Raw genomic sequence first — 27803 nt, 5'->3', positions numbered from 1 at the left:
GGCCGAAGCTACCAACAAAATCCTGGTATCAATTATATACAAATCTTGCGCAGTCGAAGGGGAGGATTGGGAGGAGAAATTACCTTCTGCTCTGTGGGCTTACCGCACGGCGTACAAAGTTACAACAGGACACACACCGTTTCAACTGATGTTTGGACAGGAGGCCGTAGTACCAGCGGAATTTATAATACCAAGCTTGCGGATAGCACTAGAAAACAAGTTGGGTGACATGGAAAGCTTAAGGGAGCGGCTGTATAAATTGAACAGGTTAGAGGAGAAGCGATTATTAGCATAGTGGGCAATTGAAGTAACGCAGAATAGGCGGAAGGCATGGCACGATAAGCACCTAAAGCTAAACAGGTTTCAGCCCGGACAATGGGTATTAAAGTACGATGGCCGGAATGAGATCAAACTGGGTAAGTTCAAGGTTAAGTGGGTCGGGCCGTATCAGATTTGGGAAGTCGGGGACAATGGAGCAATCAAATTATGGACTTTGGATGGACACGAAGTGCCTCAGGCAGTGAATGGGTCGAAGTTAAAGATATATCACGAGCGGACGACTTCTGCGTCAGAAAATGGCCTCTGGGAGACCCCTCCGTCACTGCAGACCGACGGTGACGACGGTCGAAGGGAAAACTAACTGCTATTTTTTTTTTTTGTTTAAAAAAAAAAAGAAGAAAAAGTACCATACGGTTTAGCACTGTACGGTTTTCACAAGTCAAGTATGGGCACCGTATGGCTTCCTCAAGCCGTACGAATTTCACAATGAAGAATCACCGTACGACGTACGGATTTCACACATCCACCGTACGGATCTCTCTGAAGATGGAAAATGGCGTACAGTTTTTAAAGAATAAAGTTTCGTACGGTTTCTAGGGGAGAGTACCGTACGGTATTCAGTATATGCAGGAAGGAGCACCACCGTACGGATTTCACAGTAAAGAAGGAATACCATACGGTTTTAACATCTGGAGAATGGTGTACGATTTTGTAGTACGGTTTGTGTAGTATGATTTTTGTAGTACGGTACGGGTTTCAAATTTGAAGTACGGTTTTAAGGCAATGTACGGTTTCCACTTTCAAAGTTGCTCTGTGCCTCAGAAGATTAACGTACGGTTTCTGGAGCCAAAATTTGTTATTTTCCATCGTACGGATTTTGAAGGCTTGGTGGGATATTGCAGTATGGCTTTTCCAGAAGATTGAAATAGTGAAGATGCCTTCAGAATTGTTTCATCAAAACCCGTGTGCGTGGCAGCTCCAGGAAGGAGGCATCCATATGCAATCAGCAGACAGTGTCAAGATTGAAGCCGTACGGATTTCATCATAGAAGGGTGACAGGAGGTTTTCTAAAAAAAAATTAAAAAAAAAAAAAAACGGTAGAATCAAGTTGCTCAGAATGAGTATTAGATGATGCCATAGGGAAGGGTAAGCATCAGTGATTGCCAGAAAGAGTGTAGAATCAGCAGAAAATGACAGAAATGGTGTGTTCTGTGCAGTTTTGTGTGGGTTCCAGGACCCCGCGGGGGTGCTGCCCCTGGACCCCCAGTCGTTGCGGATATCAGTCGTGGGACTCTGACCAGTTGAGAAGACTTAGAGCTACTGCAGGCATGGAGTGTCTGTGTATCAAAGGCACTGAGAGTAGGTGTTGGCCGTGAGGCTATCTTGGTGGATGCATAGAGAGCTCGGGAGGAGCTGATCATCTAGTTGGAGGCAGTGTAGCGACACTTGGTTCAGTGTACTTGGAATTGGAAGGCAGAAAGCAGCACAGGTGGCTATCAGGGTCAGATGTCAGATTGGCTAAGGTGACAGTGTTGAAGACCAGTTAGTCAGTCAATGTATTTTGGTTGTTGATTTGTCTCAGAGATTTTGTAATAGTGGTCAGGAGACAAATTTTCTTTTTGGGGGGGATGATGTTGTCGGTAGAAATTGTGTATCGGCCGATGGGTCCCTTCGGAAAGGGAATTGTGTATCAGCCGATGGGTCCCTTAGGAAAAGAAATTGTGTATCAGCCGATGGGTCCCTTCGGAAAAGAAATTGTGTATCAGCCGACAGGTCCCTTCCGAAAGGAAATTGTGTATCAGCCGACGGGTCCCTTCGGAAAAGTTCTTATTATGCAGCCAATGGGTAAACAGTTTCTAGCGGGCATAATGTATCTGGCCGATGGACTCCTTTGGGAAAGTTCTTCGGAAGGTATTTATAACCCCTTCAGTAAGCATTGTAAGGATATCTTATCATATCTTATCATTGAAGCATAACGTAATGTTCTGGCATATGCGAATAATAATAAGAGTTCTGCTGGTTGCTGTTCATGTTCGTATTCATTGTTTGTGTCTATTTCTTAATTAATCTATGCGGTAAACATAATATAAAATAATTTTATATATTTTAGCCCTCATTTTAATGTTTTTAATACAAAAATTAAGACCACCGACAATTTAAATGATTAAATCATTTAAAATATTTTTGGAGAGTGATGATTTTTTAGAGAGTATGATAGCTGAAGACCTTGAGATGGATGATCACAACCTTGTGGAGTAGATGATAGTACCATCAACATACTAATACTAGATATATTTCTGTTTTTTGTTTATTGTACTAAGTGTTCATTTTTGTTTGCATATCAGCAATTCAGCATCAAACTATACTTTTTTGAATTTAAAATTTGAATATGTAATGATTATCAATCTGATATGATGGTGATCATATGCAATATTCAAAAAACAAATATGTCTATGAGATACAATATTGTGATCATGTGAGTTTTGAAATCTTTGACTCTATGAGTCTATTTTAATTTTTAATGTGACATTACTATTATTATTTACTTTAGTCTTACAGTATTACTATTTTCAAACTTTGTATTTACTTTTAGTATTAGACTCTTTAAACTATTAAAAAAATTTAAAAAAATAAAAAAAATTGCCGTCTCCAAGTACCCCCGTTTCCTATTTGAAAAATTGCCGTACTAGTACCAGTACTGGAGACCACGAAGTCTCCTCGTCTCTCGATGATCTTGGAGCCACCATTTTCTTTCCTACTCTTCTCGCCTTTCAAAGTACACCATCCATCTTCGCCTTGGGAAGCCTCATCTTGCCATACAAAATCACAATCAACATCATCCTGGGCCTTCTCTACATCCATGATATCTTGTTGTAATTGGCTCCTCCCCAACTCCCGATCACTAGAGTTTTTCTTCTTTACCTATTGGAATGGCAACCCCCTTAAACTAAATCACATCATAACAAGCCATATTAGTCATTCTGTCCATGCTTAATGTGGGATGCACCTCTTTCGCCTTAGAAGGTGAGTACTTTTAATCCCCAAAAATTGCTTGAGCTAAACCCTTTTGCAGTTCCACCTTCTTCTACACCATGTAGCTTCTTCTCCACCATGTAGTGCTAGGATGTAACATCCTTCCACCACAAAGTTGGCATGTGCACCCTCCCTTTGATACACTCCATAACCATGTGGCCAATTTGAAAGCACAATCTTTATTGGAATGGAATACATCCATAATCTAAGGGTTGAGTCCAATTACCCTTAGAAGTTTTAATTATAATCTTTGTAGGGAGCCCTTTAGTAATATCCATCTCCAATAGGATTCAAGCAAAGGTTGAGTAGAGTAGGTTACAAGAGCCCTCATCCACAATGATAAAGTCTTCAATAACATCACCCAAAGATTCAAGGAAAGAATTGAACCACAAATGTAAAGGTAGATTAGGGAGTCCCACCCACAAATTTTATCAAAAAATTCATTATTTGGGTTGAAATTTGGGTGCCATGGCTTGAACTTCAAAGCAAATTTTCTCTCCCAATACCATTGGTAATCACACAAAACCTTTTTCTTATCTTGTCCTTTTTCAAACATAGAAATAAAAAAACCTTTTGGTGCAAGGTAAATTTTCACATACCCATCAAGGATCGGTTCCCAAAATTTTGTAATCTTTTTATGAAGATTGACTAGACTTGGCCAAAAGCCTCTAAAATGCCCAATCGACCCTAAATCTAAGGAAATAACCAAGTTGTGATTTATCACATGCAACTTTGCATCTAACATCACCAAACAAGCTTTGGCCATTGATACCAATGTATTTTGGACCAAAATAGAAGAAGTTGTCTTGTTCAATACTTACCCTGCCCATGAGGAACCTCAACATCTCCATGTTACTGCAAATGCACGTCGCTCTCATGGGATGATTTCCTACCCAAAATCCCAGGACCACACATCGATCCAACTGTTTGTTTCCCTTGCTGCAAGGTTGCACAATCCATGTCTTTTTCCCGCACCATGTGGGATGAGTCTCCAGTCTCAAAATAGACTAAACTTGGTCGTTGTAGTCTCCATTTCAAAAGTTCATAATCCTCCGTGACTGCCTGCAATGCCAAGTGTCGTGCATCACTTGAAACTGAATGACCTTGCACTTTCAGGCTGCTAACCCCAACCCCCATCTTGTCTCAGGAACACCCACAAGAATTTTAGAGACCCTAGCTCACTTTGGGAATCCACCACATTGGAGCGACATTTTTTTTCCTGTGTTCTTTAGCGTTTGCCTTTTGCTTCTTGGAGGACCTTGTTTTGGCTTTTCTCTTGACTAGTTTTTATCTACCTGTTTCGATGGGGAAGAGGTGGTGTTGGTCTTCCCTTGTCATGTGATGGAATTTTTCTCTTTGCTTTGGGGAAAGGTGAAATGGCCCTTACTATAAAGCTACTGAGAAAAAAAAAACCAATACTGAACTATGACAATTTGTCAAATACTTGGCATGCAACTGTTAAATGGGTATGTAGTGTCTCAAACAATTTCACCACCTAAGATGGTTATAAAAAATGCAATAATAATAGAAACACCAACAATATTCAGAAATAAACTTATTGTAATTTGCATTTATTGACTGATCTGTTACAAACTTTAATGACAATAGCAAGTTCTTACAACATTTGTAACAATTGAGGATGAATAACAATGCCTGGATATAATTAATTTCCGTACTTAGTTTTCAAATGAAATTATCATCAAGAACCTAGGATTTTTTTCACTTCCATAAGTTGTCATAAGCATGAATTTCTCAGAATGGCGCTCCTCCCTGTTTGATTGTAACCTGCTGAAGAAATTGATGGAATCGAGTCTGTTTCTGTCTGCCCTCCTTAATCCGGCTGAGACACCACTACTGTGCGATTAGAGCCAATGAATTAGGGTTGTATCTTCCAGCTCGTCCTTGACCCGTCTATCATTACTGCTGCATTTGTGCGAATTGTTAATATAATTTGCAACCTTCAGAATGGGGCCCAAACTGATTAAAACTGAATCCGCCTGACGTCAAGGAGGATAGTGCTTTGAATCATATGTAATTTGGAACAGTTATGAAGGATTAGAATATGCCTTCCGCCTTCTTTAATGATGATTCCGAAATCTGAAGTCCAAGAACAGACCACACGAATTTATCTGTGGAGGAAATAATCTAGGCCACTTACCAATCTCCGATTCCTCTTAATACCCTCGGCCAGACTCCAGAGATGTTGCGTCTCAATCTTCAGAGTAAATCGATGCTCATGAATGCTCTAGCAAGAAAAATCTAAAGGTGCCTCTGCTGTTACGAGTTGGTATGAGGGATTTCCTCTGTAAGCCCTAGTTCTCTTACTTCAATGCGTTCCTTTATTGCTAACAGTTTTCAATGTAATAATCCTTAAATTTGCCTTAAGCCCAGATTTTTGCCCTGATGAAATGACTGTAACGTCACCTCCAATTTGCAATAATTCGGGTGATATTCCACACCCTCAAAATTGCTATCAATGGGAGTTTTCGTTCTCAAATGATAATTTGAGAATTTGTAGACCAATTGACCACAAATTGCTCCCACAGGAATAGAACTTGAATCCACAAAATCGCTTGTCCAAATGGGTGCCTCCTGCCCTCTATTTATTCACTTTTTTTAAGAAGACACTGGGAGCTTCTAGAAACATCTTTTTATAAAATCTTATTATAATGCACTTTATTATTAAATAACTTTATAAAATTAAATAAATAACTTTATAAAATTAAAAGTGCAATCTCAATTCAACATTAGAACATGTAGGCCCCACTTACTGGATGTAGGATTAATTATAACTCTCCGAGAGCAAAATGCAATCATCTGGCAACAGGATGACTCTCTCTCCAAAATCATTTGCCTACGAGAGCCAATGATAGGCAAATCTACTGTAGGAATCATGTCGCTAGAACGGGGACATGACAGTCCGCCCTTCCTGAAATTGCTTGTCCTCAAGCAATCTCAAAGCTGGATGCTGCAAAATTGTTTCATTTTCCCAAGTGGCATCTTCAACTGGTAGATCTCTCCATTTAACCAAATATTCTCTGATCACCCTTTTGCGAAGCTGCTTTTCCCTGTTATCCAAAATGAATTCCGGCACTAAGATCAATTTTCCTTCATCATCCAAGGGAGGTAATACCGCAGAAGGTAACACATTCTGTCCCAACGCCTTTTTGAGGCACGACACATGGAACACATTGTACACTTTTCTATTTGCTGGAAGCTCAAGCTCATAAGCCAATTCTCCTATTCGCTTGGTGATCCTGAAAGGCCCATAATACCCAGGCTTAAGCTTCTCTGACCCACTCTTTTTGAGAGTAGATTGTTGAAATGGCTGAAGCATGAGGTAAACCATGTCACCAACCTCAAAGCTCCTCTTTGTCCTCATTTGATCTGCATATTGCTTATACTAATTCTGTGCCCGAGCTATGTTATCTCGGAGAGCATTAATAATGTCCTTACTCTCTTGAATCAAATCCCCGGCACGTGGAACCCGAACATCACCCATCAGCAAGTCAATAAAGCTCGATGCATCATACCCATATAATTCTCGGAAAGGTGTCATCTGAATAGACATGTGAAAAGTGGTATTATAACAATATTCACACAAATAAATCCATCTTACCCATGCCTTCTGCTGATCAGCCACGTAATTCCTCAAGTAGCCTTCCACCCATTTGTTCACTATTTCCGTTTGTCCATCAGTCTGCGGGTGATAACTAGTACTGGGTGTGAGCTCTCAGTGCCACATAATCGGAACACCTCCTGCCAAAAATGACTCAAGAATCTACTATCTCTGTCGCTTACAACACTTCGGGGTATCCCATGTAACCTGAAAATCTCTCTGAAGAATACCTTAGCTACTTGTACTGCTGTGTAAGTAGTGGTGATGGGAAAGAAGTGAGCATACTTCGTAAGTCTATCCACCACCACATAAATGCAATCGCGTTCCTGAGCCTTGGGCAACCTTGTAATGAAATCCATGGATATGCATTCCCACTTTTGATCTGGAATGGGAAGTGGCTGTAGGAGTCCTGCTGGGAAGGTGTGCTCTTGTTTATTTTGCTGACAAACAGGACACTCACGAACATACTGCAACACATCTGTCTTGAGTCCTTTCCATGTAAACCGTTCTCGCACCTGTCTATATGTTTTAAAGTATCCGGGATGACCAGCTATAGGTGAATCATGAAGAGCCCTCATAATAGCCCGCTTCATCTTGTATCCTGGGACTAAAAATATCCTGTTCTTGTAAATAATCAATTCATCCACAAGTATATACCTGGTATCAACAATTGTCCTGTCAACTATCCCAGATGCCCAAGAGTCTCTAGCATACTCTGCAACAATCAAATGCTTCCAATCCTCAGAGATCTCAACCATCGCACTGAGATGTGGTCTGCGTGACAAGGCGTCTGCTACCACATTCTGAGTTCCCCTAACGTATGATATATCAAAGTCGTAGGCCTGCAGCTTACTCACCCATTTCTGCTGTCTATCATTGAGATCTCTCTGTCCAAGGAAATGTCTCAAACTGTTGTGGTCAGTTTTTATACAAAACTTACCACCTACTAGATACTACCTGAATTTAGCCAAGGCGTGCATGATAGCTAACATCTCCTTATTGTAAATGCTGAATGATCTCTCTGGCCCACGAAGTTTCCTGCTCTCATATGCAATAGGGTGTTTGTCCTACATCAAAATAGCCCCAATACCATCTCCGGAAGCATCACACTGGAGCTCAAATGGCTTCGAGAAATCTGGCAATGCTAATACCGAACATGAAGTCATGATCTCCTTAAATCTGTCAAAACAAGCCTGTGCCTTTGATGTCCACACAAAGGCTCCCTTTTTAAGCAAATCTGTCATAGGAGCCGCATGTCGTGAATATCCGCAAACAAATTTGCGATAGAAGCCACATAAACCAAGGAATCCTCTCAGCTGGGTCAGGTTCTCAAGAATAGGCCACTCGACTATAGCACGGATCTTATTAGGATCCATCCGTACTCCTCTACTGATAATATGACCTAAGTATAATAACTCGGTCATACCCAAATCACATTTTGATTCTTTGGCATACAAGGACTCTGCCTGCAAGGTATTCAATACTGTCTCTAAATGCTCCATATGCTCATCCCATGTCCGACTATATACCAAGATATCATCAAAGAAAACCAACACGAACTTCCTCAGCTGATGGTGGAAGACCTTATTCATGGTGGACTGGAAAGTAGCTGGTTCATTGGTCAACCCGAATGGCATAACTACAAACTCAAAGTGCCCACAATGACATCTGAAAGCAGTCTTCTCTATGTCCTGTTCTCTAACTCTAATCTGGTGGTAACTGGATCTCAAATCAATCTTACTAAAGTAGCATGCCCCATGTAGTTCATCTATCAGCTCATCAATCCGCGGAATGGGATATCTATTCTTAATGGTTTTCTTATTCAACACCCTGTAATCTATGCACATCCATAGTGAACCATCTTTCTTCTTTACCAAAACTACTGAAGAAGCAAAAGGAGACTTACTAGGTCTAATGTGTCACATTGCAAGAAGTTCCTTGATGGTTTTCTCTATTTCATCCTTGAGCCTCTTTGGATGCCTGTATGGAGTAATCATAACTGGTTTAGCACCCTCTTCTAATTTGATGATGTGCTCAATCCCTCTATCAGGTGGTGTACCAGGTGGAATATCGCTGAATACCTTGTTATACTTCTTTCTCAATATCTGGATGTCTGGGTGGTATTCTGTCTTTTGTTGTTCCTCCTTTGTGGGCATGAGAGTACACATGGCTGCCCATTCAATATCATTATGCCTCACCAATCTTTCCAATTGCTTGAGAGAAATGGTTCGGATGTCACTATTCCTGATGGCTCTCAACACATGCTGCTTCCCATCTACCTCAAACTTGATCTCCATGTCCTTGAGTCGGAAAGTGACCTCACCCAATAAACGTAACCATGTCATACCCAAAACGATATCCAAATCACCCATATTGACCACATGGTAATCCGCTTTGAACTCATAATTATTCAGGCATAAAGGCATGTCTCTAACCATCCTGTTACACTTAAGAGTGTATCCATCAACAACCTGTACTCGGAGACTCTCAAACTCCTCTGTCTTAATACCACGGTGCTCAACCAGAAGTGCATCAATGAAGTTGTGCATAGCTCCTGTATCAACCAATGTGATCACCTTCTGTCCTGCTAGAACACCACGTAACCTAAAGGATCCCTCCTGCTGAATACTAGACAAACGCCCCTACTGTAAATGTAACTCAGGTTCCTCCTTTTGCTCTGAATTCCCTGTCTCTCCCTCAGGCTCTGTATCACTTGATCATCCTCATGTGCTGTGCTGTCAGAATCTGATCCTTCGTAATATGCCCACATAACTCTATTGGCCTTTCCCTTAGGTCTCAAAGGACAATCATGGTCCCTATCATATGGACCTTTGCAATAGAAGCATAGCTTCTTCCTACGCAGTTCGTTTAGTGTTTCTGCATCCAAGGGTGTAGTGGATTTTCCTTTGGTATCGATTCTCTTTCCTTTATTCTTATCAAACTTCTTATTATCTCTGAAAGAAGTAGTACTCCTGGAAGTGAACCTGCTAGAAGGTGCTATAAGCTCCATACTTCATGCTTTCCTCATAGCCTCCTGAAGTGTTGGTGGGTCAAATGCCTTAATCCAACCCTTGAGGGGTTCAGACAATCCTTCTGTGAACAAGATAGCCAACCGTCTCTCAGACACATCCTGTACCATAACTGACAACCTCTGAAATTCACTAATATAAACCTCCAAATTGCCTGACTGTCTCAACTATGCGAGGTCACAAAAATAGATCTCTGGATCCTTCCTATCAAAACGCTCAACCAGTCTATCCACAAAGTCCTGGTAAGATGTCACCTGATTGTGTTGCAGAGTAATCATTCCGTGTGACCACCAATCATGAGTTGCGCCTTCCAAATGCAAGGTAGCGTACCTGATGGCATCTATCTCTGACATAGGCCTCAATGCTAGGAAAGTATCCAACTTATGAATCCATGCCTGTGCTGTCATCTGTCCACTACCATCGAAAGATGGTAAAGTGAGTTTACTAGCAGCTTGCTGCAACTCATTATCATGACTTCCTCTAGGCCTCCTGTTCTGACGGCTACTCCTCATATGCTCTCTCCTCTGGTTCAGGTAGCGATCAAAGTTCAGTAGCTCACGCACATGGGGTGGTAATGCCTGCCATTCTGTAGTAGCAGCTCTGAGATCATCTTGAAAATCCTCTGGCAAGTCATCTTCCTCTATCTCCTAGGCCTCCTCCCTAAGGAAAGTGGGTCGAGTAGGCCTATTTGTTGTCCATGATCTGCGCCTAGGAGCACCCTGTGAGCCTGCCACACTTCTATTATCATGATCAGGTGTACCTCTACCCTGTTCCTGAATCCTGGGTGGAGCAACTCTCTCCATTACGGTAGTCAATGCTTGTAATGACTGGGCTATTTCTTGCTGTCTGGTAGTCATGATTCTGTAGAACTCTCTGGTCTCATCGTCATCAATTCTAGGTGGACTCTGCGACTGTCTTTCACCCATATCTCTGAATTTCTGTTTACCCTTAAGTGTTGCTCTTTTGCGTATATAATACCTGGGATAAGGTTGCATAAATTGTTTCACCCAACAAGATGGCAAGAACACTGCTCTGATATCACTGAAATGGCCCTTACTATAAAGCTACTGAGAAAAAAAAAACCAATACTGAACTATGACAGTTTGTCAAATACTTGGCATGCAACTGTTAAATGGGTATGTAGTGTCTCAAACAATTTCACCACCTAAGATGTTTATAACAAATGCAATGATAATAGAAACACCAACAATATTCAGAAATAAACTTATTATAATTTGCATTTATTGACTGATCTGTTACAAACTTTAATGACAATAGCAAGTTCTTACAACATTTGTAACAATTGAGGATGAATAACAATGCCTGGATATAATTAATTTCCGTACTTAGTTTTCAAATGAAATTATCATCAAGAACCTGGGATTTTTTTTGCTTCCATAAGTTGTCATAAGCATGAATTTCTCATTATGGCAGTCCTCCTTGTCTGATTGTAATCCTGCTGATGAAATTGATGGAATCGAGTCTGTTTCTGTCCGACCTCCTTAATCCGGCTGAGACACCACTACTGTGCGATTAGAGCCAATGAATCAGGGTTGTATCTTCCAGCTCGTCCTTGACCCGTCTATCATTATTGCTGCATTTGTGCGAATTGTTAATATAATTTGCAACCTTCAGAATGGGGCCCAAACTGATTAAAACTGAATCCGCTTGACGTCAAGGAGGATAGTGCTTTGAATCGTATGTAATTTGGAACAGTTATGAAGGATTAGAATATGCCTTCCGCCTTCTTTAATGATGATTCCGAAATCTGAAGTCCAAGAACAGACCACGCGAATTTATCTGTGGAGGAAATAATCTAGGCCACTTACCAATCTCCAATTCCTCTTAATACCCTCGGCCAGACTCCAGAGATGTTGCGTCTCAATCTTCAGAGTAAATCGACGCTCATGAATGCTCTAGCAAGAAAAATCTAAAGGTGCCTCTGCTGTTACGAGTTGGTATGAGGGATTTCCTCTGTAAGCCTTGGTTCTCTTACTTCAATGCATTCCTTTACTGCTAACAGTTTTCAATGTAATAATCCTTAAATTTTCCTTAAGCCCAGATTTCTGCCCTGATGAAATGACTGTAACATCACCTCCAATTTGCAATAATTCGGGTGATATTCCACACCCTCAAAATTGCTATCAATGGGAGTTTTCATTCCCAAATGATAATTTGAGAATTTGCAGACCAACTGACTACAAATTGCTCCCACAGGAATAGAAGTTGAATCCACAAAATTACTTGTCCAAATGGGTGCCTCCTACCCTCTATTTATTCACTTTTTTTAAGAAGACACTGGGAGCTTCTAGAAACATCTTTTTATAAAATCTTATTATAATGCACTTTATTATTAAATAACTTTATAAAATTAAATAAATAACATTATAAAATTAAAAGTGCAATCTCAATTCAACATTAGAAAATGTAGGCCCCACTTACTGGATGGAGGATTAATTATAACTCTTCGAGAGCAAAATGCAATCATCTGGCAACAGGAGAACTCTCTCTCCAAAATCATTTGCCTACGAGAGCCAATGATAGGCAAATCTACTGTAGGAATCATGTCGCTAGAACGGGGACATGACAAAAGGAGACTTTGTTGTTTAGTGATGCTAAGTTCGAGGAATTTTCTCTTATAGTGGTTCTCCTCGTGTTGCTATGATTCCTTTTGTTGGAAACATTTTTGCTTTTTGGTGAGTGGAGATTAGTGATTATACAAGGTGTGACGACATTTTGTGTTGGGCTCATGGTATCATTCTTGGTGTTTATTAGATGTGCTTGGTGTGTCGGTATTCAATGCATTTGGTCCTTGAACTGTTGTCTGTCTTTCTTGGTTTGGTTTTTGCATGTTGTGGGATTCCATTTGGAGGTTTTCAAGCTGTTCCATAATAGGTTTGGGGCTAGGTTTTGCTAGATGTTCTCCACTCTGACCTATTTTTTGCGTTGTCTCCTTTGAAGGGGTGGTTTATGGGGCATAGAGTGTATGCCCTGCAATTTTGGAGCTATGCTTGAACGAATACTTGTGCTCCCTATTTTAAGATCTTGGTGGAAATCTCTTTTAGGATTTGAAGCTCTATTCATGTAACCTTCTAGGACAAAGATGCTATGTCTGGCTCTTTCTAGGGATGGGAGTGATGAATGTCGGTCTTGAGATGACACCTTGTTTGGTTTTGGCCTCTAAATTCTCTTTGCTGCTTGGGTATTGTGGATGGGGCTTTTTCTTTTCTCTATGCTTAGCAGAAATCTTTCATTTGACTTCTCATTGAAGCCAAACCTGTTGGAGTAACATTATGTGAATGTGGTCTTAGTGGATTGATATTTATCTCTTAGGATGCCATTCTTGAGACTTGTGGTTTAGGAGTGAGTCGTGATGGAAGTTTCTAACTTTTTTGGTTTTCTTGTTGTCTTTTTGTTTGGATTGTCCACTCTACCCAGTAAGGATAATGTTCTTGTTTACTTTTGTGTGGCCTTTTTGTTTGTTGATATTTTTCAAAGGATTGTTCTGGTCTATGGAGGATTGCAATAGGTTTTAGGGTTGTTCTTGTCCTTAATAATGTGGGTGGCATTTCGTTGGACATGATGTGGGCGTGACACTATTTTTTCTTCCTCTTTCACGGTTCCTATGGGAGTGGAGACTTTCTTTGTGAAAAAGGAGGTCTGTAACTTTGTGGGATTTTCCTTTCTATAACTTGTTTGGACATGGGATGGATTTTTAGTGTTCTTTCCTTTTTGTCGGTCTCTTCCTTTTCAACTCCTATAGATGTGTGCTCAATTTTTTGTTGAGGTGGAAAGAAGTTTTGCAAATGGGGTGAATTTTCATTTGGGATGGTGATTTTTTGCTACAAGATGGTTTTGGACAACATTTTGTTACCCAATGTGAAGGCTTGGGGAGCCTTTCAAAATCCCTTTATTATACTACCATTGCGGGTTGTTGGTTGGAGGTTGTTGATGGCCTTTTTCCATCTCTGTGTTGTAAGTGACTAGTTGTGGTCTTTTGTTCTCCAAGCAGCCTTTTCAAGGAAGACTAGTTACTTTGTTGGTAGTGTGCTATTTGTTGCTTTGATTTGTAACATCCAACGCCTTTGTTAATGTTTTGTTGATTTCTTGACAACCCCTAGTGTTGCGGTGCTATAAAGGTCACCCCCCTTTCTAGAGTACTGAAAATAATAAAAACAATGTGGAGGATGTCACTTGCAAGGGTTTTTGTTTCTCACATACTAAAGATGGAGAAGCAATCTTCTCCAAATGGAAGCAATGCCAACAATCAAACTCAATATGCCCATATGAGAGCTCCAATCCTTTAGTTGCTTTTTAAATATAAAGCTTTATTTTTTGCTATTTTTAGGAAAGTTTTTTCATTTTTTTGAAAAAAACACTTTTTCTTTTTCAGTACTTTTTCAGAAATGCTTTTAGGCTTGTATTTAATAAGAACCATTCCTTTGTAATTTCCCAATGTAGCATTAAATAATAAAAGACCATCAAAATAAATCATTGTTAAGCCTCTATAGTCCCTTCACTAAATAAATAAATAAAAATAGCAATAAAGTTAAATCTTTGATTTGACTTATAACTATATCAAAGTCGAGATGATAATCGAAATTTAACCCATTGAGAATACTAAAAGCAAGCATGTTGATTATCTCTTTCGGTGCCCATAACTGACTTATGAAATGTAATAAGTGCAGGAGAATTAACCCAAAAAGGCTCTAGAGAAAAACATTATGCTCATTCAACTATCAAAATATGAAATCACTGTGATATTGTTTTCAAGCTTCCCTAACCCTCCTTGTTAGCCAATAGTATTCGATTGAATAGACTAGTGACTAACCTTTGTGGAAGAATAGCACAAGTTCAAGAAAATCAATGAAGGAAAGATAAAGTGATGGAATGTCCTGTCAAGTGGAGGAATTAATGAAAATGATGCTACATGAGAGCCTCAAACATTTTTTAGAACATCAGGAATAGATCACACTTTAAAAGAAGGGTTTTCAATGAGGGAAGGTAGGTTGTGAGCTCTAGATCATGTGAAACCTAGCATTAGCAGACAAGAAGGATACAAATTAATGTGATGAAAAACTATTTATATTAATCATCAAATCCTCTTCAAGAGTCATAATATTTGTTGCATTATTTATCATTTATGCAAGTTCAGTTTTACAGATACAGAGATTCCCCTCCCATTAGAATTCAGCTAAGTAGCTTACATTCCAATATTAATCATAGTTTATATTTGATAATATATAGTTATTTGACAACTTATAGTACCAACGCTCAGGGTAAGGTTTGACTCAGAAACCAAATGTATAAGTCTAAATCAATCAATTTGGGCTTTATTGGGAAAAGTTCTAATTCATAAATTTTATAATTTAGGGAAGATCACAGTTTTTGTCATCTCAAACCAAATAAATGAAAAAGAAATCAACAAATGCAGCCTTCAATGCCATAAAGCAGTAATTTAGCCCTAACTGAATGAGAATGGAACCGATATTTGCTGAGGAATGAATGCCTTTCCATGTGCTCTAATCAATCAAATGCTTATTTTCTTAGACATAACCCAAATCTGCAATTATATAATTGGATTTTGACTTGAGCAAGAAGCATTTAATTGGAAATTGAGAAAAACAGTTTAATTGCAAACAAATCAATTTTTTTTCAAAAACTCTGTCCTCAGAAATCATGCCGAGTCCAACTATTACAGGGAAAAACTGGCATTCCTGTCTGTACCAGATCACTGACATAACTAGCTGGCAAGTCAATATGACTTATTCACAATTTCTGCTTCTATTTTGGCTATATTGCTAGTATTAGGAAAGAGTGTGCTCTTGGTGCTTGATATTGCCTCATCTCAATCTGCTCTATAACTTATTCAAACAACACTCAAAAGAAGATGTACATAGATGTTTTTAAAGAAAAAAAAGTTAGTGCAAATCAGATTTAGAAAGTAAAACATTTTCCATAATGTTTTTACCTGTTTGCTTGTATTGTTTTTCAAAAGAAGATATCCGCAGATATGTTGAAGGAAAAAAAAAGTTGAAATCAAACTTAGAATGTAAAACATCTTCCATATGTTTTGAACTGGTTCCTTGTATTGTTTCCAGGTTCAAAATGACAGCAAGCACTGTCTTAGGAAGTTCATTGAGAGGTCATTCTCTGTTATCTATTATTCACTGTTTGGAACTCTTCTCTTAGATTTCTGGGTTTGAGATGACAGCAAGAATTGCCATAGGAAGTTCATTGAGATGCAATTCTTAATTATCTGTAGTTGAATGTTATAGCCAAATAATTACATCATTCAAAAAAGGAAATGGACAGAACATTCACCTTTCTCTAATCGCGCAGATAGCCTTCTGATCATAAGTGTAATACTTTGAATGCAAGCAAAATGAGTTTTCTGCATTTTTTCTACTTGAATAACTGAGTTGGTTGAATGCTTAGATCAACTATGTTGCATTTGTTAACTCTTGAAGTTGGTGATGAAGGCTTTGGTTATGCCATAACTAATTTACAAGATAATTTAAAGGTTTTATGTTGTTTTCATGTTTATGGAATGATAAGGTTGCAAGTTACAAGGCTCAATTGCTGAATCCCCTGAAAGGACAGGCTGAAACAATTTTGGAGCTGGGTATTGGTACAGGGCCCAATATTAAGTATTATGCAAGTGGAGCAAATGTTTCAGTCGTGGGCATTGATCCAAATATGCAAATGGAGAAATATGCAAAAGCTGCTGCTACTGCTGTTGGTATACCTGAATCAAAATTCAAATTCATTCGTGGGGTATGAATCATTAAACTTGGCTAATTAATTAGTTTGAATAAGCTCTAGCTATTGCTTTTTCATTCAGCTATATTATATAGATATGATTAATTCTTTGGCTTCCCAGCAGCAGTACATTTCTCTCTCAAATTCCTGAAACTGGATGTCGTAAAATTATAAATGATCCTCACTTCAAACAATGTGATGTCCTCTTCCTAATTCTCTCTAGAGTTATGCCCCAAAATCTCAATTGCAACAAATTAGGGTTAGGTTACATCTTATCAAATAAATCCCTCCTCAATAATACAATCTTGGATTTGGAACTTGCAACCACAACATGAAAGACATGCAATATTACACACATATATGTTAGTTTTTAGGGTTAGTCAAACCATACTATATTCATAGATCATTAATATTACTTCACAAACAGTTTAGGGTTTGGAAGAAGAGACGTGATGTATCCACTCAAAGCCGTTTCTACTCCAAAAGCCTAAGAGGGATGTAAACCACAATGCCCCTTGTTACATCCCCTATTTTGCTCAATTTGAATATTCTATATAGCCATTGAGACTTCATGTGAACTCGAGTTGATTAGCTGAAAATCAGTTATTCCTTATGCGTTCATGTGAAATTGAAGTATTGGTTATTCGTTATGATTTCATGGGAATAAGAAATATTGGTTAATCAATATGATGTCATATGAATTGGAAAAGGTTAGTTGACATGGGTATTTGATATCATTAAAATGATTTGGAAAATATGTTATTACCATGGTAAACTTCTTTTGTAGGAACGTGACAAAGGAGGGGAAAGCATTGCTGGAAAAGGAAAGGGTATGAGGGCACCACCTACCATTGAACTAACACGTATGGGTCCTAAACCACCTTCTTCAAGGGAAAACTAGACTAGGCAAACAAGGGTTTACCAAGTGATCACCATGAGCTAATTGGTCAACACACCTAATAAGATAATAAAATAATCAAGCTAAGAACAAATTGTTAACTTTATAATTTGGGATGATCTTAGAGCTTCCTATTATGACTGACATGTCTTAATATAATGATACCATGGTACCTACATGTACCTGTACATGTGTGTGTGTGTGTGTGTATATATATATGCACAAATTCAAATATGACATACATGAATGTATATGGTTACTTAAAATATGACACATACACGAGTACGTATATTTAGAATATTATGTATATATATATCTGTGTGTGTGTGTGTACATGCATATACGAGTATAGGTAGATACAAGATAGTGTCTTTATATTAACACATTGAGAGAAAATCAATAATTCCACCTTTGGCAATGTTTTAATATTATTATTTTGAGTCATCGACCTTTATACTTCCAGCAGCCTATTTTTGATATTGTTGAAATAGCCATTTGTTCTATAGACCTTTTAATTTTATGAAGCCAAGAAAGTAACTCATGCCTCCACCACCTTCCCTCATCTTGTTTGTAACTCCAATCAAGAGTGCATGTCTTGATATCAAGCAAGTATTTGGGAAGGGGAAGTCATTCTTCTTTGGTGTGATTTACAAACATACTAGCTTTTATACTCAAATTCATATCTAAAGTTGCATTTCAGTCTGCTACCTGTGTTGCATCTATAGTCCTGTGAATACATGTCTGCGAATTACATTCTTGTATGCAATTGTTCATATCATAGAGTTGTATTCACTATGTTGTTGAATACCTTTGTGAATTGCAGCCATACTTGGTTGATTTCATATCATGGTAGAAATATCTATGGTCATTTTCTCTACTTGTGATTTGCCTTTTTGTGATTGTTTTTCATACTCGCGTTGCTAGAGGCTTGTTGATAGACAGTCAAGGAGTCGTGCTATGCTTCATGAGTTCATACCAGCATTGAAGGGAATCAACCCTCTGTTTACAAAGTCAGGTCATGTGTCTAGCTGCACTTTTCTCTTAATCATTTTGATTGAAAGTTCTGTGATTTTGATCCAATAGCATGAATGCTGCAAGTATTATTTGGATAAAGCCCAATGGATTAGAATCCACAATGATGAATTATTTTCCTTTATGATACAACTATCTTGTAATGTCCCTTGTCACTAGATTGGATGGATTGTAGCCTCCTGACTAATGAACCTGCAAATGTGTTAGTTCTCCAATAATTATAATAAAAACATTGTCTAAACATTATAGATACTGGAAACTTAACATAGATCCTATTTCCTAATCAGTTCTTCCTTCTTAAGGAGAGGTCATGATCGGACACTTAGCTCTTGTGCGAGTGCTTCCTGGGGCTCCTATATTGGAACAACACTCCACTAAGTGATGTCATTTCATAGTCTTCAATCTGCGCAAGCCTTATGGATGATTAATCAGATACATCCATGTAATAACCCCAACAGGTTATAACTCCTTCAAACACCAAAAATCTTTATACTTCAGTTGTTTGACATTTCGACAAACACTCTGCAAGCAAACTCTGATACCACTGTAATGGTCCTGCTCAAATCCGACCTTAAAATGCTGATTGAAGGCTTGAAGAATTTTGTCAAACACTTTGCATACAAGGGGTCATATGACTGATATAACTTTTCAGATTGCTGCAATCACTCTTGTTTCGATTTGCATCAAAGAGAATGCTTACAAAAAGACTCCAGATTGTCTAAACAATGACCTAATATGAATGTGCAACTAATTTTGGCAATATTCAATACATATATGTGACTTAAACTACTTGCAAAATGCAGCTACAACAATTAGTAATTATGACAAATACTTTGGATGCAACCTAGGATGGCATTAATGCACTTACTGTTTACCGTATGGATTAATTAAGAAACGCACACAAACAAAGAATACAAACATGAACAGCAACCAGCAGAACTCTTATTATTATTCGCATATGCCAACAGTACATTATGCTTTTTCTCATATGATATGATAATGATCATGATTACAATGCTTCACGAAGGGGTTATAAATACTTTCTGACGAACCTTCCCGAAGGTATCCGTCGGCCAAGTACATTATACCCGTTACAAACTGTTTTCCTGTCGGCTACATAACAAGACTTTTACCGAAGGGACCTGTCAGCCGATGCACAATTTCTACCGACGACATCATCCCCCCCAAAAAGAAAAGTCGTCTCCTGACGACTAGCAAAATTACGAGACAATCCATAATGAAGAATAGAAGAAATACTAGAGAGAAGGAGGGGTCTCAGAAGAGTGTTGTTGACGACGCAACTCATACACCTGGTCAGTCCGGATGCGCAGATCTGTCTGAATCTATGAATTAACTTCTACGGCCTCCTTCAGGAGAAGTGCAGCATCCATAGCTTGTCTCTTGGCCAACTGTAATTCATGCTCTGCTGCATCTTTATCCCGGATAGCGGCGTCCTTCTCCTGCACCACTGCAGCCATATCCTTTAAGAGTTTTGCCTGCTCTGCTACCCATGCTGCCTGCTGGTCGGCCAAATCAGTGGCTAACTTTTCTCTGGCCTCTTTTTCAACTGCTAGGGATCTCTGAGCTGCAACATTGTCTGCGGCCCTATCCGCCTCCGCGCGCTGCCGCGCATAGTAAACTTCTTTGTACAGTCCCACGATCTCATGTGCCAACTTCATCGTTGGAGTGTCACTCGGTCCCAACTCTGGCTCAGTGGCCCAGTCCGCCAACATCTCTGGTGTCTCAACGGTCGGCCAACCTCTATCTACAAAACATGTTTGAAATCGTTCAGGACAAATCCTACGAATATACATTCGAATCAAATGCCACTCCCTTCGCCGAGTGAGAGCCTGAATGGCCACATCATGCCCCTTCTTCAATGCAGACTTCATGGTCCTGAGGTAGTCCCTGCACCTGTCCTCATCTGACCCATAATCCTCCTTGGCGAAGTCCTCGAATGACCATTCGGGGTCACTATTGCCCTCTTTATCAGCGGGAGTCACGCCCACATCCGGTGCCACCTCTACTGTTGTCGGTGCAATCACGGCATGTGGCGTTCCCTCCTGAGACTGAGGCTGTGGTACAGGTACTACTTCAGAATAGCTGGGGGACTGAATGGATGGGCCACGCTTGTCAGGGACGAGTTGGAACTGCTGCCTCAGAAAAATACTGGCTCTATCCATGACCTCTGGCTGTGCTGGGTCCGTACACTCCTGTACTCCTCCGTCTGATACGTTCTCTACTCGGGGTGTTTGGGTTTCTGCTGACGGTGCTACTGTAACAACTGCTGCTGGCTGACTTAGGGCAGACGCCCCGGTTGCTGCTACCAAAAGTGCTTCAGGAGCTAACGAAGTCTCTCGGTCCACAGGTGCGGCCAGGTGGGCAAAGCCGACCGCAAATCCTGCCCCTGGTCGGATAGGAGAAGGCCGTACCCCATGTTGCCATGGTACGGCTAGTGTGACTGCTTGGTGGGATCCTCCAGTCATCAATATCGGTTGCCGAGTTTGTCCAAACCCTGGAATGTGAGCCATGTGCAGACCCCGGGGTGTCGACTCGGAAGTCATAGGGACTGTAGTACGTGGAAATAGCAAGGGGGTAGCTGTGACGATCTGAACCTCTTCATCATCCTCGCCCTCCCCTTCGTCTTCTTCCAAACTGTCCTGCTCAGAAGATGTCTCCTGTCGGCCGCTGTCACTATCTCCTGCCATGTCTACCCGTGGCCTCTTTTGACCTGCTGAACCCTTCTGCCCAGAGATTGTGTCCAAGTGTTTCCATTTCATGATAGGAGGTTCTCCTGGAGCCAATGGTCCAGACTTTGCCTCTAACTCTTCTGATGGAATCACCCGTGCTATAGCATCCAAGAATAGACCAATGGCGTAATGAGGCATATAGAATGTCTTGTGCTGGAGAGTCATGAATTCATGCATCCGTTAAGCTAGCACAGACGCCCAGTCATGCACTTTCCCAGTCATTATGCCGTTCATCATAGATACTTGTGGAAATGTGATATCCGATGCCCTAGAGGATCCCGTGAGCCTGCTTTTAACCAAGTCCATTAAACACCGCCATGGCCCCTCCTGAATGTCGGTTTTCTTTAAACCCCTTCCCTTGGATGTCTCGGCTAATGCCGCCTGTTCTGCTTCAGTCAAATCTCCACAGACTAACCTGATTAAAAATAGCTTTCCATCCTTTGGAATTTTCTTCGGCTGAATCTTCCTGCCCTGCTGCCCTGGAATGCCAAAAACCCGTGTGAAATCTGCTGCTTTGAATGATACCACTAAGTTCCGTCCCAGATACTGAAATGTGCTTCTGCGAGAGGCTCTGCCATATGTTTCAATCATGGTACACAGATACCCTTCATAATCCCGAATGCAAAAAACAGGCATTTGAATGGCCCATTCCACCTGCGCTCTTCTGATGCTTGCTTTAACTGGATGGTCATCAGGGGTTTCTTGCCACCATTTTCGGCAATCCATTCCATTTAATCCCTCAAATTGTATAGTCTGTGATGTGACTTCTGCTGCTGTAGGTGCTACCGCCTTACGCTTCTCCTTGCTGCTGCTCAAACCCCCATTCGAATTGCCTGTACCTGCCATGCTCCTGGCTTCCTCAAGTTTGGCCTGCGCTAATTGTTTTTGCCACTGCCGTTTACCTGCAGACTCCATTATTTATTTTTATCTTTTTCTAACGGTCTCCCAAATTTGTACAGTGAAGAATTCTTCCAAGTCCGTACGGTGAAGAGTTCTTTCAAAATTATGTATGGTAAATTGCCACCCTTGACATGATTATCCCAATCCGTACACGCAGGAAGAGATTGAAAATCCGCTCAATGTAGAAGTTGGAAGAAGAATGAAATAACAGAGCCGTACCTCACAAATCCGTACCAAACTTCCCCTCCTCAAGTCCGTACAGTGATTGCATTCGTTGCCCACATTGCCTTCAGTTCCCCTCTTCTTGAAATCCGTTCACCATAGGGATGTATTTCTGATGTAATCCGCACTGCCTGAAAATTGTACAATTTGTGGAAATTTCCGTGCATACAAAAGTTAGAAACCGTACAGTGCAAGGAGAGTCCGTACGGTGAGAAATAAGGTTCTTTTTGAACCGTACCCCACTTAAGAAATCCGTACGGTGTATTGAAAACCGTACCATTCCTCAAAATCCCGTACTCAAAAACCGTACAGTGCCTTTTAAACTCGAGCTCCCTTTAAGAAATCCGTACGGTGTAAAAACCGTACTTTATTCAAGAAAGCCGTACGGTCTAAAAACCGTACGGTATCTTTAAAAACCGTACTTCATTTAAGAAATCCGTACGGTGTAAAAACCGTACGGTGCATTGCTTTTTTTTTTTCTTTTTTTTTTAACAACAAAAAAATAGTCAATTTTCCGTTCGACTGTCGTCACCGTCAGTCTGCAGTGACGGAGGGGTTTTCCGAAGGCCATTTCCTGACGCAGAAGTCTTCCGGTCGTGATAGATCTTCAACTTCGACCCATTCACCGCTTGAGGCACTTCATGTCCATCTAAAGTCCATAATTTGATTGCTCCATTGTCCCCTACTTCTCGAATTTGGTACGGCCCGACCCATTTAACCTTGAACTTACCCGGTTTGATCTCATTTCGGCCGTCGTACTTTAATACCCACTGTCCGGGTTGAAACCTGTTCAGCTTCAGGTGCTTATCGTGCCATGCCTTTCGCCTATTCTGTGTTACTTCAGTCGCCCACTGTGCCAATAATCGCTTTTCCTCTAACTTGTTCAGTTTATACAACCGCTCTCTTAAGCTTTCCATGCCGCCCAACTTGTTTTCTAGTGCTATCCGTAAGCTTGGTATCATAAATTCCGCCGGTACTATGGCCTCCTGTCCAAACATCAGTTGAAACGGCGTGTGTCCGGTTGTGATTTTGTATGCCGTGCGGTAAGCCCATAGAGCAGAAGGTAATTTCTCCTCCCAATCCTCCCCTTCGATGGCGCAGGATTTGTATAGAATTGATACCAGGATTTTGTTGGTAGCTTCGGCCTGTCCGTTTGCCCTTGGGTAGTACGGACTTGATAGCGAATGGTAAATTTTGAACTCCGTGGTGAGCAGTCAGATCACATGGTTTACAAAATGTCTTCTATCGCTGGTTAATTGTAATGGGATGCCGTACCTAGTAATAATCTGCTCATAAATAAACTGTGTTGTACTTACCGCTGAGTTGTCTGGTAGTGCACGCGCCTCCACCCATTTAGTCAAGTACTCTGTGGCAACCACAATGTAATGGCATCTTCTGGTTCGGCTCGTCTTCAGGGGTCCTATAAAGTCCAAACCCCATCGTTCAAAAAGTTCCTAAGCATGAGAAGGATTCAGAGGCATGAAATCTCTTTTCAAGGGTTTTCCAGCTCGCTGGCATGTATCGCATGCGACAACCCATTCCCTGGCGTCATTGTATACTGTTGGCCACCATAATCTTGCTAAAAGTATTTTTCGTGCAGTTGTGTCCGGCCCCATGTGTCCTCCTGCCGGGCCTTCGTGCGCTTCCTGCAGTATCCGTGCAATCTCCTCCTTCAGGACACAACGCCTCAGGATCTGATCGGGTCCCATTTTATACAACAATCCATTAATCAGCTGAAATGTTCCACTTCGGATCACCAACTTCCGTTTTTCATTTGGTGGCATGGTATTTGGAAACTGTCCTGTGGACAAGTATTTGCCGATGCTTGTATACCATTCTGGTAGTGCAGCGATCTGAAATAGCTGTGCGTCAGGGAAGTCATCATTTACACCGTCTGCCAGTTCCCCTGTTCTGATACGTGATAAATGATCCGCGCTTACATGTTTTCTTCCTGGTCAGACAATGATCTTGAAAGTAAATTCCTTCAACAGAAGTAACCATCGGCTGATTCTGCCTTGAATGACTGGTTTGTTGATCATATACAATAGGGCCTGATGATCTACATAGAACACAAATGGAGTGGCCAGCAAGTAATGTCGGAATTTCTGCACAGCATAGACCATCCCCAAGGCTTCCCGTTCGGTGGTGCTATAATTTTGTTCAGCTTTTGATAGCAACCGACTGGCGAAATAGATCGGATGATCCAAGCCATGGCTTCCCGTCTGTGCGAGGGTTGCTCCAATTGCATAGTTCGATGCATCCACATGCACGTGAAACTCCTTCCAATCTGGATATATTAAAATAGGTGCTGTAGCCAGCCGTGCCTTAAGTCCCTCAAAGGCTTCATCCTGCTCCTTGTCCCATCGAAACGATTCTGTCTTGCAAGTTAATCTATCCAACGGATATGCTATTTTGGCAAAATTTTTGATGAACCGTCTGTAATACCCTATATGTCCAAGGAAAGATTTTACCTTTGTCACATTGGTTGACAGTTGCATCTCCAATATGACCCGTACTTTTGTCCGGATCTGTCTTAAGTCCCTCCTTACAGACGATGTGTCCGAGCAACCTTCCGTGCGGGACCATAAATCTGCACTTTTTCGGGTTCAGGGCCAAACATGCATGACGACACCTTTCCATACATTCGCCCAGGGCTGCCAGATGTTTGTCCTCCGTATTGAACACAGACCAGTCATCTAGAAACGCCTCGAAGTTTCCGACGGACATCTTGTCAAAAATGTGTAGTATGATCCTCTGAAATGTGGCAGGCGCATTGCATAGGCTGAACGGCATCCGATTATAGGCATAGACTCCATCTTCTACGACAAATGTCGTCTTCAGTTTATCCTCTTCTGCGATTGAGATTTGATTGTAGCCGGAAAAACCATCCATAAATGAGTAGGTCTTGTGTCCTGCTACCTCCTCCAGAATGCTATCCATGAATGGGATCGGGAACGGATCCTTGATGGTGACCGCATTGAGACATCGGAAATCAACACATATTCATATCTGAATGGAGTCCTTCTTCAGGGAGATCACGATCGGAGAGACCCATTCACTGGTTTGTACATTGAAAATAATTCCAGCTTCTAACATCCGATTGATTTTTTCCATAACCCGGGCCGCATAATTTTTGTTCATTTTGTAGGGCCTTTTCCGTACGGGTATTGCTCCTTCGATCAATGGAATGCGGTGCACACATAATTCAGGTGGTACGCCCTTCAAGTCCTTGTATGTCCATGCAAAGACATCCTTATATTCTAAAAATATCTTGAAGGCCGCTGCCTTTAGTACTGGGTTCCAATTGTCCCCTACTAATATGTTCCGTGGTTCGGTGTCATCTCCCAAATTCATGGTCTGCAACGCGACTTCATTATATTTGATGGGTTCTCCTTCAGTGAACTGATGTGCCGGTGTCACATCGAGTGACACATCTCCTTCCTTTATTTCAGTAAATTCCTTTGGAAAGGCATCGATCTTGTTTTCTTCTATTGTCAGTACATTGCAGGTTGGAAACAATTCATAATCCTCTATCTGCCAATGGTACAGACCATTTACTGAATCCAAATCGTCGTCTCCTTCCAGCCGTAAAACTCCCTCCTGATCTGGTTCCATAATTTGCCCTTTTTCATCCTCTTCTCCCTCAAAATCTGACGAAGGGCCTTCTTCCGCGACCATCTGAGTGTGCAAATCAATGACATACTTTCGGCCTTTTCTTTCCAGTGATAAAGTATTTTTCTTCCAATCGTGCTTTGCTTTTGCTTGTATCAGCCATCCTCGACCCAAAATGGCATCGTACCCCTTCCGCTTGAGAGGAATCACAACGAAGTCCAACAGGAATGGTTGTGTTCCGATTGTTACTGGTTGCGCTGTGAGTATTCCCAATGGCTTGATTTCGTGTTGATCGGCTGTTAACAGCTGGAAGGTAGGTGGCCATAATGTCGGCCGTCCCAACTTTTTCCAAGTATCCTCCGGTAGCACATTGACACCGGATCCTCCGTCGACGATCGTGTCTGTTAGCACCGTCCCGAGAAGGCCCATTTCCACAACGGCTGGATAGCATCTAGATGAAAGAGCTAACAACATTGGATCTTCTGCAGTTGTACCCGCCTGTTTGTCATTGGCTTGCTCTACAGGTTGCTTAATACTCGGAACTATATTTGTGAGAGCCGTACGGAGTTGAGGCATAGTGAGCAATAGATCATTTATCTTGACGGGTATCTCCGTATGCAATATTTTCCGTACAATGTTCTGTTCTGCACAATTCCGTACAGAGGTACTTGGCGTGTCTTTTAGGTGAGCCGTTTCTGCCTGGGTTGCTTTTTGGATTTCTGCCCTTGCGTCCTCCAGTCTCCTCTTTTCTTCTGCTGGGTCAGGATAAAGCTTTGCTTGCTTCCGAGTGATGGCCAGAACTTCTTCCTCGTCTGTTCCTACAGTAATCAGATTTACTCCGAACTTTGGGCATTTGGTATCATCATGATCACCAGGTCCACACCAGCGGCATAGTAACTTCGGTGTATTTGTTGTTGTGCATTCGCGGGCGAAGTGACCCCACAGATTGCATGCGCGACATTGAACAATTGGCCGACCATTTGCATCGTACTGAATTCGACTCCTTCCTCCATTGTTGTTGTTGCCACCATTGTTGTTAGGGCTGTTGTTGTTTGGACTGCGCCGGTTGTTTCTATATCCGCCTGATGTGGCACCTTCCATACTGGTGTTCCCGTTCCCTCCGGACGGAGAGGCCTCCTATGTTAGGAACACTTGCTGTGGTGTTCTTGTTTTCAAATTGAAAGGGCATTCCTTTATTGAGTGTCCCATAATCTGGCAGATCTCGCAAAATTGCTCTTTCGGGCAGGATCCCTTCGTATGGCCTTCTTTCTTACATTCCGTGCACCATAAGTCATTGCCCTTAGGTTCCTTGTTCATGTTCTTGAATTCCTTCATCATTCGAATCATGTCTTTCTGAAGGGCACAAACCTTCTTGTTACTTCCTTTGTCATCGTTGGTATCATTTCCTGAGGATGCATCGTCATCTGAATCGGACGAGCTGGTCTTCTTCTTCTTCTTTGTCTTCTGGTCACTTTCGAGGTTCATTGCCCGGTTGTATGCTTCATTATATGTGGATGGCGGCACGATCTTCATCTTTTTCCGCAGCTTCGGGTGAAGGCCTTCAATGAACCATCATTTCTGTAACCCGTCAGCTGGTTTATTCTCCATCTTACTGATTAAGTCCTTCAACCTCCTGGCAAAGACCCGTACAGTTTCATTCTTCTTTT

At 41.1% G+C, this 27803-nt stretch overlaps 1 protein-coding gene and 1 long non-coding RNA gene across 5 annotated transcripts in view; one reads left to right on the top strand and one right to left on the bottom strand.

Moving 5' to 3' along the window:
• The window catches only part of LOC149537186 (uncharacterized), a 179822-nt gene that overhangs the window by 20586 nt on the left and 131433 nt on the right, over nucleotides 1-27803 (bottom strand). The window lies entirely within an intron of this gene.
• The window catches only part of LOC149537187 (uncharacterized), a 305410-nt gene that overhangs the window by 147153 nt on the left and 130454 nt on the right, over nucleotides 1-27803 (top strand). For all 4 annotated transcript variants that reach the window (XM_089807337.1, XM_089807335.1, XM_089807338.1 and 1 more), the window contains exon 3: nucleotides 16519-16737. In XM_089807337.1, the coding sequence (XP_089663463.1) occupies nucleotides 16519-16737 (219 nt within the window). The remainder of the gene's footprint in view (nucleotides 1-16518; nucleotides 16738-27803) is intronic.

This window comes from Cupressus sempervirens, chromosome 10 (genome assembly GCF_028749045.1).
Source record: "Cupressus sempervirens isolate cs-2001-9-10 chromosome 10, ASM2874904v1, whole genome shotgun sequence".
In the NCBI taxonomy this organism is placed as follows: domain Eukaryota; kingdom Viridiplantae; phylum Streptophyta; class Pinopsida; order Cupressales; family Cupressaceae; genus Cupressus; species Cupressus sempervirens.
This window is presented reverse-complemented; position numbering and strand designations above follow the sequence as displayed.